We start from the raw sequence: 16,145 nt of genomic DNA on the forward strand, positions 1-16,145 counted from the left end.
TGTATATAGTTTTTTTCCCCTCAGTTTGGAAGTAATGTGGTTCACGGAAAGAAAGCCAAGAAGGAAAAACTAAAAAACAGAATATCAATTGGTACTCACATATAATTTGCTATTAAACTCTATAGACATGTAGAGAGCATAAAGAACTGATGACTTGATTAGGTCTTGTGGTGCAATTGAAGGAGCTGCCTCACAGATTCTTCATTTGGAGGAACACTTTGATCTTTGTTCAAGTCAATTCATGAACATCAACTGACAAGACTGCCTGAAACACCCCAATGATTAAGTCCAAACTCCAAGCAAACTATGTGGTTTTATTAAGGGTTGCTAGAAAAGGTAACTAAGGCAAATCCTTTCAGAAGCCAACACGCAAGTGACTTTAAATTCTGGTGTGTACAATGACATATATGTGTAAACAAGCAGTCAGTGAAGTATATAAATACTTTTTTCAACTTTGTGACAAAAAGGAAAGCCACATTTCAATTTCACACTCATTAAGGCATTTCCAGATTCTTGTAACTCTACATCAGCAATATCTCAAAAACAGGACTAACAGGAAAAAATGAAAATAGTTTCACATGTTTATTAAGTTTACAGTAGAAAATAAATTTACTAATAAGCATTTCATAAAATAGGGCATTAAGAAACTAAAGACCCTTGCCCCCCAACACTATAATTTTAAAAACACAGTTTAACCCCTGTTTGGAAAGAGGACTGCTTCAAAGGGCTTATTTTTGCCACCACCATGTCAAAAGAGGTCAGAAACATTCAAGTATAAAGTCACTGCACCTCTGTGGCACAAATAGATTCTGCGGCTAAAATCAAACAAAGACCAATTAAACTAATCATAACGTTCCAGTGAGCACAAGGAAGCTCACCTGGTATTTCTGGACTTCTCTCATGAATTTTCAGATCTACTCTGTTCTTGGTATTATAATTACCTTGACCAAAATACTGTGAAATTACTGCTCTGATCTACTAATGGCTGCAAAATTCAAGTCGTTGTGGTTTCATGCCAAGGGGCCATAGCAAGGTGGCTCAATGATTTCTGACATAGAAGACAACTTCTAAAAACTCAAAAGGGAAAATTAACGGGATGTGGTTTACATTGCCAAAGACTGTTCATTAATTACCAATTTAATCACTGCTGGAGGCATGACATTACAAAAATCTGGCTGAAAGTTCTAATAGATTATGAAGACCACCTAAGAAGAGTGACCAAGAAATGTACAAAACAATTAATACTGTTTCACTGCTATCAAAGACATTCAGATTATTTTACATCAAATGAAGCAAAAGAATTAGTAGCTTCACAGTGCCACCACTAGGAACTGTAAATAAAATAACACTCAATTAGTAATGCACATGTGACTTGGTTCAAGGCATGTATCTTTGGGAAAGCCAGAACATGATAAGGAGAACAAAAGAAACATTAAAAATGAAGAGTTAAACACTACACTGTGCGTGCTGGACAACAACAGAATAAATCATAAAATACAGATTTAGCGATGGTTATATCATCCTGAGATACTAAATACTACTCTGAAAGCCATATGGAAAGTGTCCACGGCCATTAACAGTGGCATTTTAAAAGGAATGTTCCTGATGTTAGGATACCTAGCTTTAGTTTCATGTGTTCGTGGCATTCTTGAATAAATAAGACCTTTTGTAGTCAGATAATAGAAAAGATACTTGAGGAATTTCTTCCCAAGAATGCTGGTATTTTGTAAGACTGTGAAGATATGCTAGCAAGGTAACAATATGTTTTCTAAGAAGTCTAGTAACCATTGATAAAATGGCAAACTTCAAATCAACCTAAATTTAGACATCATACATAAACTACTATTTAAATCACCAAGAAAAATCCCTCTCTCTTGTACAAAGATATTTATGTGGGACAAAAATATTCCTATTTACTTGATTGTAAGGCTTTGGTTTATAGAGCTATTTAAATGTAATAATATTTATAAATATGTGAGTTAATCTTAAACATAAATGCATTAGTACATATTCTTAAAAACAGTTTATCATACATATTTTATAATTTATATATAGAACATACACATATATATATATAAATACAAAATAGTTATTAGGTATATAAGATAACCTAATAGTTTTAAAAATGATCAGATGATAATGGCTTATTTAATTGTCTGGAGAAGAATCTAGTGATTTTATCTAAATCTGCTACAATTATCAGCATGACAGACTAGCCCCATTTAAATCAATATTTTCCAATCAACATCAAAAGTACAATGTTGATATCCTACCCTTTGTGGCAACAAAATACCCTTTAAAGGTTTAATTAGCTTTTTAAAAGAGCAGCTTGCATTCTCTTCATTCTTAGCAAATAAGCCATTGGACTCATTTCCAAAGGCAAGTAAAAAAGTCACTATTTCTGTATTTTTTATGTTTTTCTTATTAGATCACTAGCTTAATCAGTTACCTAAGAGATCTGACCAAACTAAAATCCTTTCTCATACGTACATTTTCTTTAGCGGATTCAAATATTCCTGTAGACCTTTGAAAACAATTTCTGTGAATCTTTTAAGATTTGCTGCTAACTTGCTGTTTGATTCTGTTACCTGCTAAGTGTCTCCTACACCAGTCAAGTGTAATAGATAGGTTATTTTACTGGTAGTTTAAATATTAGAGAAAAAACTTCAAGTCTTTTTTTTATATAAGGTAGCTGTAATTCTTTTCTGATATTTCTTTTAAAGAAGTCTTCTGATATCTAACAACTTCTGCAAATTTTATTCATGTTACATAATTATTCAGTGAACAAAACATTTATAAATTCACTGATTGATATATTAGTTAGATTGAAAATTTATCTCATTCTCATTTTAGCTGCCTGTTTATAAATATTTTTTCATCAAAAATAAAGTAATATGGCATCAGTCTTCCAGTAGATTCAAATATCTTAACAATTCTGTGAACAACGAAATATTGTGTTATTAAGAGTATTAACTGAGCGCCCGTGGCTCATGCCTGTACCCTAGAAACTCAGGAGGCTGAGGTCTGAAGATCACTAGTCAAAGCCAGCCCAGGCAGGAAAGCCTAGAACCACTCAAAATCAGAAGCAGCACTGTGGCTGAAAGTGAAGTGCTAGCCTTGAGCAAAAGAGCTAAGTGACAGTGCCCAGGCCTTGGGTTTAAGTCCCAAGACTAATAAAAAAGAAAGTATTAATGAAGTGAATTATTGTAGTAATCTTAAAATCTGGAACATAAAATTCACACACCTCTTTCAGCTATTTAATTAATTACATGATCATGAATAATGGTAGGTTTGATAAATGTACTTTTGCACATTATATTAATTATTTTTTTACTTATATTCCAATGCAAAGCAGCAAGTGAAAGTCTGATATAGACTAGCTTGTTAAAGTCTATTTTGACATATGTAGAAGAAATGGAGAAACAGAATAATAAATGGTTAGACTGCTAAGGCTATCAAAATGCCTCAGTGGGACACCTGGAAAATAATGAACAACATAAATATTACAAATACTCTAAATTATAGTGACCAAGAGTAGTGAAAACTGTCTTGTATAGAAAAGAAAAATTTCAGGAAGCAACTAAAACAGTGTAAAAAGCATCTAAAGCACCCCCAAATTAGCTGGTAACCTTGACTTAAAATGTGCCAGGGCTGATTGCTAGTATTTGCCCCTCCCCCTTCCCAAGGTACAATGATACAAATAACTTTGAAATTTAAATAACTTTCCTTAAGAAAGACTCAGAAGATCCAGGCCTGGTGGCTCATGCCTGTATTTAATCCTAGCTACTACTCAGGAGGCTGAGATGAGGATCAAGGTTCAAAGTCAGCCAGGGCACAGAATGACAGGAGAGGAGACTCTTATCTCCAATTAACCTCTAGAAAATGGGAAGTAGGGCTTGGCTCAAGGTTAGGGCAATAGCCTTGAGCTGAAGAGCTCAGGGACAGTTCCCAGGCAGAGTTCAAGCCCCGTAACTCACAAAAAAAAAAAGGAAGACTTAGAAGACAATTGTACTTGAATCAAGTTCTCATTAACACATGCAACGGTAGTCCTGGCAAAAAAATTAAAAGTATGCAGTACCTGTGTTTGTAACTGTCAAGACAAATTACAATTCAAAGTTTTCCCAAAAATAACTTATGTAGAGTTTGTACACAAAGACATAAAATATAAGATTACAAAGACTGTTTTGGCCATACTTTTCCCTTCCTTGAACCAGGAGCTCTCACTCTCTAAAAGCTAAGATTTTAGGCATTACCACCACATTCAGCCTAAGATTTGCTTTCAATGTTCTTAGAAATTGCTTCCTAGACTTGCAGTCTAATACTAACTGTAGGCTATAATAATTAAAAGAGAATGCTTTAGTAGAATTCTGTGCTTTAGGGCAGAGTTGGAAGCTGAATTCTAATATCACTCTCAGCATATGGAAAAAAGAAGGTATGTATGAAGAACTTGCACACGCATATGATTGATAAGAAAGGCAGAGCCAGGCACCAGTGGTTCATGCCTATATTCCTAGCCACTCAGGAGGCTGAAATCTGAAAAGAGCACTTTGAAGCAAGCACAGGCAGGAATGTCCATGAGACTTTTATATCTAATAAAATATACAACTCCCAAAAGCCAGAAATGGTGCTGTGGCTCAAATGGTAGATAACTTGTCTTGAGCAAAAAGAAGCTCAGGGATGGTGTCCAGGCTTGGAGTTCAATGTCCAAGATCAGCAAAAAAAGGGATATTGGATGGAGGCATGGCTCAGGTGGTATAACACTTGCCTAAGAAGTATGAGGCCCTGAGTTTAAGCTGGGGAAGTACCTGCACAAAAGAGATGAGGGGAGAGGAGGGTAAGGGAGAGAGCAGGATGGTAGGAAGGAAATAAACAGAACTATTATAACACAGGAGTCAATAGCAAGAAACAAAAGATTCAGGAAGTCTTAAGTACAAAAGTGGCAAAAGCAATTTTTTTTTGCCAGTCCTGGGCCTTGAACTCAGAGCTTGAGCACGGTTCTTGGGCTTTCTCAGGACTAGAGGTCTACCACTTGAGCCACAGCACCACTTCCTGCTTTTTTCTGCGTGTATGCTACCAAGGAATTGAACCTGAGTCTTCCTGCATGCTAGGTAAGCACTCTACTTCTAGGTCCAATTCCCGGCCCTCAAAAGTAATATTTTTAACTGACTTAAGACAGTAGAATTTCCTCTGTCCGATAATAATTCATTTTGCTATACTCTCAAAGAAAAATTTAAAAAAGTTTTTTACATCTTTATTATCAAGAAACTCCTTATAGCAAATTTGCTTAAACATTTTATTAGATGGCACTTAAGAGAATATGAAAACAATCTTTTTAAAATTATTCCCTTCATTCATTCCTTGAACATTTACTGAATACTTAGTGCTAGGGTCAAAATCATGAACTTGAATACTTCACAGTTGTGTGGGAAAGAGATTTATAATTAGATAATTATAGTGGGATAAATATATGCTATAGTAAAGACATGTTAAAATCTACTAGAAGAAATATAGGAAAGGGAACCAACTTTATCTTTTTGAAACAAATCAACATTGTGATGAAAATCTTATTGTCATCACTAGTGGAATTATTGGGTAGGCAGAATAGCATTTCTCTTTTTCTTTTTTTGTGATGCTGGGGACTGACTCCAGAAAGTTGCACATGTTAAGCAAGCACTTTTCCACTGAGCTAAATATTCAGCTTTGGAGTAAATATTTGTTGATGAGGTCTTGCTACTTTCCAGAAATATATGACTATTCTATGCTACTAGCAATATAAAAGGGCATTCAGCACAATAAATTCTTAGCAGTATTAGTTTCTTAAAATAATATACAAATATAGCAGCATTTCAGAGTAATAAAATAAAGATGTTTAAGTAATTCATTTCTGGTGTTGAATTCACAATAATATAGCTTAGTTTTTATTTTAGAACTAAAAAGGGTGACTAAGATTACTGACAGCCTGTACAGAGGCGATATCTGACATATTTGTTGAAAAGCTGAACCACAGATTAAATACATGGGGCTGGGCGCATAGCCTAGTGGTAGAATGCTTGCCTAGTGTAAATACATTGAATAAACAAAAAATAATCTTTAAAAATAATCATTAAATTATTCCCTTTATATATCATTTACTGAGTATTTAGTGCTAGGGATATCAAGTTCTTGAACTCTGAATAGTTCATGGTTGAGTGAGAGATTTATAATTAGATAATTATAATGGGATACATGTATGCCATTGTTCTGTTGGAAAAGTATCCTTTTTCAAACTCATTTTTTCTAATCTCTATCCATTTTTTTTCATAAAGATGTCAAAAAAATAAGCAAGCAAGAAATCAAACAAACGCTTTGATAATGTAATATCTGAAGTCATACTATGTAAAATCATACTGGGCACTGTCCCTGAACTTTTCCACTACAGGCCAGTGCTCCACAATTTTGAGCCACAGTGCCACTTCCTGTTTCCTGGTAGGTAATAGGAGATAAAAGTCGTATAGACTTTCCCGCCCTGACTGGGATGGCTTCAAATTGTGATCCTCAGATCTCAGCCTCCTGAGTCACTAGGATTACAGTTGTGAACTACCAGTACCAGGCTCTGGCTGTCACTTAATGGGGATAATAAAATTTAAGGGGGATAATAAATTGTTATGGTCATTAAATTAGAAAAACCTCAGAAAAATGCATGACACAGACCAAGTGCTCAATAATACTGTGTGATAATAGTTAAATTTACATATAAGTAAACTGATTCTTTGAATCTACTTACCAAATAGATCCTGCAAATATCAAGTATTATTATGAGTTAAAAGTCAATTTATAATGCTTTGTTTAGATTAAATTATTAAATTTTATATTTAAAAATACAAAAATACAAATGCATTACAGTTTCTAGAAGCTGATAAACTATGAAACAGTTTATACAAACTCAACAAAGTTACTTTTGTTCTGTGTGCCCTCCTTAGGGTGTGAACTCAGAGTCTGGTGCTCACTGTCCCTTAGCTGGTTTGCTCAAAGCTAGTGCTCTGCCAGTTGAGCCACAGCTCCACTTCCAATTTGTTTCGTGGCTAACTGGAGATAAGAGTCTCTCAGGACTCTCCTACCTGGGCTGGCTTTGAACTTTGATTCTCAGATTTCAGGTATGATTACAGGCATGAGTCTTGGGTGCCAGCTAACAAAGTGATTAAAACAAACAAACAAATCAAAATAGTCTATTTTCGTTCCTCACTTAAGGGGATCCTTCGCATCCACCAAATCTTGGTTTAAATATCATTTCACCCCCAGTCAATCAGCCCCTACTTTCTCAAATTATCCTCTACTTAAACCACACAGTTTCTCTATTATTTTGTTATTATCTGTCTCTTCCACCAGAATATAAACTTCATAAGGAAAGAAAATTAATTTTTTTCTGTCACTGTGGATAGTCTTGGTTCAGACATACCAAACTCTGGCAAATGACTGAAAGAATTAAACGGGGATTTTTTTGGCATTGAAAAAGCTATCATAAAGTCTATACTTATTTTCTTAAAATGGTCGTTTAGAATATTGTTTGACCATGACCCATGATTAAATATAATTTTTTATTTCAAGGTCTGGTAAATACACCCATGTAACTGACAGAAAAATTTCACATACAAAATAATACTATGCTTAGTAAATGTAATAAATTTTTCTATTATCTATTTTATTCCTTTCCATTAACAATGTCCCAGTAAATTGACTTTATATCCTATTATTTCATAAAGACTAGCAGTTTTGAAAACAATGGTCTATGTCAGATATAGAGATTATTAAATTAGTATATGAAAAAACTTAAAAAGAGCACATAGGGGTTGGAGTTTGGCCTAGTGACAGAGTGCTTGCCTAGCATGCATGAAGACCTGGGCTAGGTTCCTCCATACCATATATACAGAAAAAGGCTGAAGTGGTGCTGTGGCTCAAGTGGTAGAGCTCAAGTACTGAGAAGTCCAACTTTCTCAAGTGTTCAGGCCCTAAGTTCAAGCCCCAGAACTGGCAAGAAAATAAAGAAAAAGCAAGAAAGCAAGCAAGCGAGCAAGCAAGCCAGCGAGCATAAGAGAGGGAGAGAGGGAGAGTGGGAGAGAGGGAGAGAGGGAGAGAGAGAGAGAGAGAGAGAGAGAGAGAGAGAGAGAGACAGACAGACAGACAGACAGACAGACAGACAGACAGACAGACAGACAGACTAGGGGCCAGGAGCTTGGCCTAGTGGTAGTGTGCTCATGTAGCATGCATAAAGCCTTGGATTCGATACCCTGGAACCACATACACAGAAAGAGCTGGAAATGTCAATGTGGCTCAAGTGGCAGAGCACTAGCCTTCAGCAAAAAGTGTCCAAGGACAGTGCCCAGGCCCTGAAATGAAGCCCCAGGACTTGAGTAAATAGTTTCATGCATTGAGTGCTTCGTAGTAGGCAAGGTTGTCAAACTTTTTAGATACATGAGGAAATTCATATGTTCCTATATTTAATGGTTATTGTTATATGTTCATTATTACTTGTAAAGTAATACACAAAAAATATATGTGTGGTTTTATACAGAGATGGCAGTACATGATAGAAGATACCATCATTTTTGGTACCTAATAAGGCTCAGGTTTAAATGCTGCATTCATAATTTATTGTCTCCAGGACCTTGGTATACAAGTTGCCTTGACCATCAATCTCAGTTTTAGTTGATTTTTTTTAATCTGAGAAGTAATTTGAATATCTTCATGATATAAAATATATCGCAGATATAAAATCCATAATAGGTATGAAGTCTAATATCTGTGATAAAATTAACTTCCATGGATAAAATATAATCTTAAACATAGTACAAGGATAGGCACAAAAATGTAAATTAACAAAAAATGTATATAGGTAAATTTTATATTCCAGGATCTTATGCTTCCCCTTATTTAGAAGTGCTATACAGAAATAATGATTTCATGGTTCTATAAGTATGAATTCATCAGTTCCAAGTAGATATAATATTCAAAGCCTGGAAAAAATAAGTCAAAAATAAAAGCAAATTACTTCCCGTACCAATACAATTCTGATTAGAATGGACAAACTTTTAGATTTTTCAACTAATATTCCTCACATCACTTAGCTGCCTGTTGCATAGTGGTGTAGCTGCACTGGCATTCTGCTTATTCCCGGCTTTTAAATTTGCATCTCTTCTTGCTTGCTCAAGCAGAACTCTTGCTCTTTCTTTAAGTTCTTCTTGTCTGGACCGATGCTTAAAAGAAAAAACACAAAATTAGAAGCCAGAAACAAAACAAAATAACAAACCTAAAACAAACAACCAATCTGCATTTCCAAACTAATTAAATGTCAGACAAGGTGTTGAAATAAGAGAGGTTAAGAATAACACTAAAGCTTCCTTGCTAAGATTACCTAAGAAATGAATGCAGAATATAAAAATCTTGACATGAAATTAACAAACACAACTTTACTGTCTAACTTGATTAGAAAATATTGTCAGAAGGTAAGTATATGAGTCTGTGTTCATACAAGTGCATATAAATGTACAGTACCATGTTATGTGCTCAGAATAACAGTATAATGTGAGAACCAAAGATACTTTTAAGCATTCAACTTTTACTTATGTATTTTTGCTAGTCCTGAGGCTTAAACTCAGGGCCTGGACACTGTCCTTGGACTTTCTCAAGCCCTGGTACCAGGGCTTGAACAATTCAGGAACTCCCACATTTTCCTTCTACGTTCTTTCTTGGCAATAACCAAAAGTACAACATACATAGTCGTTTTCTTCTTTTTTGAGATAAGGTCTCATTATGTAGCCAGGGTAGTTTGGACTTCTGACCCTCCTGCCTCAATCTCCTGAGCACTGGAAATACAAGCAGGTGCCTCCATACTCCCTAAAGTCCACATTTTGAACTCCTTTTTTCATACTAATAAAACCATGTTCTAGGTTTAGATTCTTTTACTTCCATTTTACTGTATAATTTTTTTTTTGCCAGTCCTGGGCTTGAGCTCAGGGCTTGAGCACTCTCCTTGGACTTTCTCAAGGCTAGAGCTCTACCACTGAGCCTCAGCACCACTTCAGGCTTTTTTCTATGTATGTGGTACTGAGGAATCGAACCCAGGTCTTCATGCATGCTAGGCAAGCACTCTACCACTAGGCCAAACTCCCAACCCTACTGTATAATTTTTATAGTCAAAGAAAAGAAAGTAAACAACAGATCTGTTATTTCATTCACTATTATGTGAAGCTATTTGAAAAGACCACTTTCAGATTATCTTTGTAATTGTCACAGTTGATTATAACTATTTTTAAAACCCTTTTTTCTGTAGTCTAATATTTTCCTTAAAGAATGCATAACTTCATTGTTTTCTGGCATATTCATGAGGTCTGTAACTATCACCATTACCTAATTCCAGAACATTTTCTTTCTTTTCTTTTTCTTTTTGGTCAGTCCTGGGGCTTGAACTCTGGGCCTGGGCGTTGTCCCTGAGCCACAGCACCACTACTGGTTTTCTGGTGATTAATTGGAGATAAGAGTCTCATGGACTTTAGTGCCCAGGCTGGCTTTGAACCATGATTCTAAGATCTGTCTCCTGAGTAGCTAGGATTACAGGCATGAGCCACAGCACCCAGTTTCCAGAACATTTTCATTATCCAACATTTGAAGGGGAACTATGCACCCAGTGACTCACACCTGTGGTTCTAGCTACTAAGGAGGTTAAGATCTGAGGAATGTGATTCAAAGCCAGCATAGGTAGAAATCATCCATGAGTCTCTCATCTCCAATCAAAAAGCTGAAAATGGAGTTGTGGCTCAAGAGATAGAAATCTAGTCTTGAGTAAAATAAAAAGGCCAGGGACAGCACCAAGCTCCTGAATTCAGGTCCCAGGACCAAAAATCCAAAACCAAAACAACAAAAAAATCAGGTTTAATGTGACATTGAACAGGTCACTTAAAACTATATACTATATATACTGTATATATTCTATTAGATGATAGTAAATAATTTTGGAGTGAGATGCCAGTTCCATCATTTAATTGTAGATGAGAGATAAAAGTAAACTCTCATAAGGATAGTGTAATGATTAAGTAATAGAGTGGCGTACTGAGTGCTGGCACATGATAAATGCTAAATAAAAGTTAAGTATTACCATTTAAAACAAAAATTTCTATTTCCTTACCTTAGAAACGAGACTAGATCATCTTTAAGACCTTCACTAGGTCTAAATTCTATAGTCCTTTCATGATGTCAACCCAGCTACACAAATAGTGAAAAAACTGCTTTGGCCTTAAAAGCACATGAACTTATTTTTTTTTCTAATTAGACATAGATACTTCATGTTCATTGTAGAAATTTTAGAAAATACATATAAATAAAAATGCAATCATGTTCTCAGAGATCATTGCTACAGAATCATGCTTTTCCCCCTCTTTCCCTACAGTGCTGGGGATAGATATCCTTAGGAAGTGCTCAAGAATTATACCCCAGCCCTAGAGTGTCTTTTTACTCTAATATTGTATTGAAAGTTTTTTTCTCATGCCATTATGTATTTTTAAGAATATATATACATACATATATATGTATGTATATATATTTTTGCCAGTCCTGGGACTTGAACTCAGGGCCTGAGCACTGTTCTTGGGCTTTTTCTTCAAGGTCGCACTTGATCCACAGCACCACCTCTGGCCTTCTATGCATGTGATACCAAGGAATTGAACCCCGGACTTCATGCATGCTAGGCAAGTACTCTACCATTAGGCCAAACTCCTGGCCCCAAGAACATAATTTTTAATAGGTTAGCTAACATTCTGTTATTTAGAAGACTCATACTTAAATTCATTTTATTGGATATATAGGTTGTCAATTTTTCCATGAAATAACTTTTTTTTTTGGTACCAGTCCCGAGGCTTGAACTCAGGGCCTGGGTGCCTTCCCTGAGCTTTTGTGCCCAAGGCTAGAACTTTACCACTTGTGCCACAGATCCAGTTAGGGTATTTTTTAAATTTAAGTTTTATTGTATAGGTGAATACAGAGGGGTTACACTTATGTTAATAATGTAATTAGTACATTTCTTTTCAGTGTTTCCTCTCCCTCATTTTCTCCCTCCTCCACGCCTGAATCTCCTTCCCCTCAAGTTCATTTGCAATGTAGTATCTGGTGAGTATCACCATTACATTGGTCTACTCTTTGTCCCACCAGTTCTGTGATTCCCTTTCCTGGTTCCAAATCAGATAAAGTTATATACAAGACAAAGGGCACAGAATTTTTTTTTCCTTTGGTTTATTCCCCGTCATGGTGTGTGTGTGTGTGTGTGTGTGTGTGTGTGTGTGTGTGTGTGTTTAAGCGGGGATAAGTATCATGGATTTTCTTGCTCAGGCTGTCTTCAAAACTGTGATCCTCAGATCTCAACTTCCTGAGTAGTTAAGATTATAAGCATGAACCACTGGTACCCAGCTATAACAAATTTTTCTGGACAGCCTTATGTGTGAATTTGTATACACAATTATGATTGTATAAAATCTCTTTCCAGAAGTAATTCTGGAGAGTAGGATTTAATGAAATAAACATTTGTTTTGTTTTGTTTTTGATGGTATTGGGGATTGAGTTTAGGACTATTTAGCTATATCCTTAGCAATTTTTTTTAAAATTTTATTTCGACAGAGTCTAGCCAGATTCTGTTGCCTAGACTCAATCAAGTAATCCTTTGGCCTCAGCTTTTCAAAGTATTTGGGACTACAGGCATGACTCATCACAGCTACCTGACATAAACTGTGTTTCATTTTCTTTTTACTTTTTCCTCCCTCCATCCCTCCTTCCTTTTCCCTCCTTCATTCTTTTTTCCTCCCTTCCCATTCCCTCCTTCTACTTTCTCTTTTTACTTTTTTGACTTTCCCTTCCCTTTCCCCTCACTGAGAGCCTGCCTTCCTTTCTTTCTTTCTTCCTTCCTTCCTTCCTTCCTTCCTTCCTTCCTTCCTTCCTCCCTCCCTCCCTCCCTCCCTCCCTTCCTTCCTCCCTCCCTCCCTTCCTTTCTTCCTTCCATGTGGGGCTGGGGATTGAATCCAGAGCCTTGCACATGCTAGATAACACTGTAATACTGAGCTCCATCCTAGCCTATGATACAAACCTTTTGAAGGGATTTAAGGCAAATTGCTAAACCGCTCTTTAGTAATGCTTACTGCTTTACATTTGGGTTATGACTTTTTAGTGCTATGATCATGAAGTTTATGAGCATGGGCTTTGTATTCAGATAATATTGGTTTTGTATACATGCTTTCAATTTTATTCTACAGGGCGGTGAGTGTGGCCTAGTGGTAGAGTGCTTGCATAGCCTGAAGCCCTGGGGTCAATCTTCAGTAACATGTATACAGAAAAGGCTGAAAATAATGCCGTAGCTTAAGTGGTAGAGAACTCACCCTGAGAAAGCCCAAAGGGCAGTGCCCAAACCCTGATTTTAAGCTCAAGGACTGGAAAAAACAAATTTTATTCTATGATCTTAAGTAACTTTATAAACTCCACATTCCCCATTTATAAAATAGGATTCAACCATTCACCTCATGGGTGGCAAAGTTTAAGAGAGATCTGTAGAAGACATATATTTGTCATCACATGTACTAGCTACTCAGTGGGCAACAAGATAACTGTTAAAGCTTTACAGAACCACATTAAGTTACCATTTCCTATCGACAACTATTTCACCTACTACTAAAAGAAATGACAATTAAATTCTGACATACTGAGTATTATACTAAATACCTTAATTTCAGAGAATCTAAAAATTCAAAAATGATATCTATCTGGGACTTGATTAAAAAAAGATAGTATACAGGAGCTGGGAGTTTTGCCTAGTGGTAGAGTGCTTGCCTAGCATGCACGAAGACCCGGGTTCGATTCTTTGGTACCACATATATAGAAAAAAGCTGGAAGTGGTGCTGAGGGTCCAGTGGTAGAGCTCTAGCCTGAGAAAGTCCAAGGACAGTGCTCAGGCCCTGAGCTCAAGCAAAAAAAAAAAAAAGAGTGAATAAGAGAGAAAAAGGTCAAAATCTACCTGTCATATAACTTTTTAAATACCTACCAAACGTTAGCCTTTGTATTTAATTTTGGTGTCGACACAATTCTTTCCATTGAAGTGTCAAATACACCTTTACATTTCCCCTATGCAAAATTCAGACTTATAATGGAGGAATATATCTGTAGCTGTAGTGAAGGTGGCTCCATCATCCACTAGTCCCATCGTCCACTACAGCATTTTAATCACCTGATTTTCTGATTGGCTTACAATGAGAAATGATATCCAACTTTTTATAATTGCTAACATAGTAGTGTTCTATGGATGAATATAGAAAGGAACAAAACCATAAGACAACTATCAAATATATGTACTCACCATTCTAACCCACTTACCTGCACCATTTTGGAAGACTGGTCAGAATGATTTAAAGTAGTTCTGTCAGCATCTGAATCAGATTCTATCTGCCTCAGAGAAGTATGTTTTTTCTTCCCAAGGTCTGCATCTCTACTATATGAGTATCCAAGTTTAGGAGTAGGAGATAAACTTGCTGCTTTAGTAGGAGATTCAGCATCAGAGCTGCATTCTAGGGGTCTAGAAGATTCTATTTTTTCTTGTTCCAAGTTACTACTGATTTCTACATTCTGAAACTTTTGTTGTTCTGTTTCCTCACAAATCAAAGGTGGAGATACATCCTTCTTCTTCTCACTAACATACAAGTCACTCAATTCTAAAGTCTCAGCTTTTGCTAGTCTTTTCTTGCCTAACAAAATCTGTGCTTGGGTTGAATCTGTATTGGAACATATTCCAGGGTCATCAGATCCTGAAGTCCTTCCAGAGCTCTGCTGGGATTTCTGGGGGTCTGTATCACTTTTAGTCCTGCGAGAATAAGGAGAGGCTGTGCTGGGACTAAGGTGATCATCAGGAGTTTGATGCTCACTTTCTGACTCTCCAACCCCACTATCATTTACAAACACAGAGTCATCCTGGGACAAGAAGTCAACTGCTCCACTGGTAGGCTGCTGTTGTGGATCCGGTTCCCGCTTTAGATCACTAAGCTCTGCATAGAATTTTTCTTGATCCACAGAACTGTTTGTATCTGTTTCATAGTTTCCAACTTTATATGTGCTTTTACTACTATTTTCCTCTATCTGAACAACATTTAGCTCTTGGCCACTGAAATGTGCCCTTATTTGATAGAGGTAAGTCATAACAGTCAGTTTATCAGGAATTGCCAATAAAACCATATCAGAGGGCTCCAATAGCCGGGAAATTCCTATGCTGGCAAATCCATCATAAGCCTTCAAAGGAGAAAAAAAACACAAGATGTAAATATAGTAAGATATGAATATAAAGAGGAATATGTATGTAGAATATAGTATGTAGGTACAATATAGGTACTTATAACACATAGGTATAATACAATATAGGTAGAATACAATAGCATGGCTATAATACTAAAACTATCCATTCATTCTTATTTATTTATTTAATTTATTTATTGTCCTGGCCCTGGAGCTTGAAGCTTCAGGGCCTGAATGCTATTGCTGAGCTTCTGTGCTAGGGTTCTACAACTTAAATTACAGCTCCAGTTCTGGCTTTTGGTGATTAACTGGAGTGAGTCTCATTGACTTTCCTGCCCAGGATGGCTTAGAACAGCAAAAAAAAAAAATTCTCAGATCTCAGCCTCTTGAGTAGATGAAATTATAGGCATGAGTTACTGGTGCTCAGCTCATCCATCCTTTTTTTTGTTGTTGTTGTTGTTGTTGGTTGTGGGACTTGAACTCTGGGCCTGGGTGATGTCCCTAAGCTCTTCAGCTCAAGGCTACCGCCCTACCCCTGGAGCCACAGTCCCACTTCCCATTTTCTAGTGGTTAATTGGAGATAAGAGTCTCACAAACTTTAGTGCTTGGGTTGGCTTTAAACTGTGATCCTCAGGAGCCAGGAGTTTGGCTTAGTGGTAGAGTGCTTGCCTAGCATGTACTAGCATTCCTCGGTACCACATACATAGAGAAAAGCCAGAAATGGTGCTGTGGCTCAAGTGGTAGAGCTCTAGCCTTGAGAAAATCCAAGGACAGTGCCCAGGCTCTGAGTTCAAGCTCCAAGACTGACAAAAAAAAAAAAAACCAACAAAAAAAACACACAAAATTCTGAGAATGGA

General features: G+C 36.5%; 1 protein-coding gene across 1 annotated transcript in view; it reads right to left on the bottom strand.

Annotated features, from left to right (window-relative positions):
* Positions 1 to 16,145, bottom strand: part of Ehbp1 (EH domain binding protein 1) — a 283,776-nt gene that overhangs the window by 78,271 nt on the left and 189,360 nt on the right. The window contains exons 14-15 of the mRNA XM_090336837.1: positions 14,380 to 15,285; positions 9,093 to 9,230 (exon numbers count right to left, since the gene is read on the bottom strand). Of these exons, the coding sequence (XP_090192963.1) occupies positions 9,093 to 9,230; positions 14,380 to 15,285 (1,044 nt within the window). The remainder of the gene's footprint in view (positions 1 to 9,092; positions 9,231 to 14,379; positions 15,286 to 16,145) is intronic.

The sequence above is a fragment of the Megascapheus bottae genome, chromosome 7, assembly GCF_031878675.1.
Source record: "Megascapheus bottae isolate mThoBot1 chromosome 7, mThoBot2.hap1, whole genome shotgun sequence".
Lineage (NCBI taxonomy): Eukaryota > Metazoa > Chordata > Mammalia > Rodentia > Geomyidae > Megascapheus > Megascapheus bottae.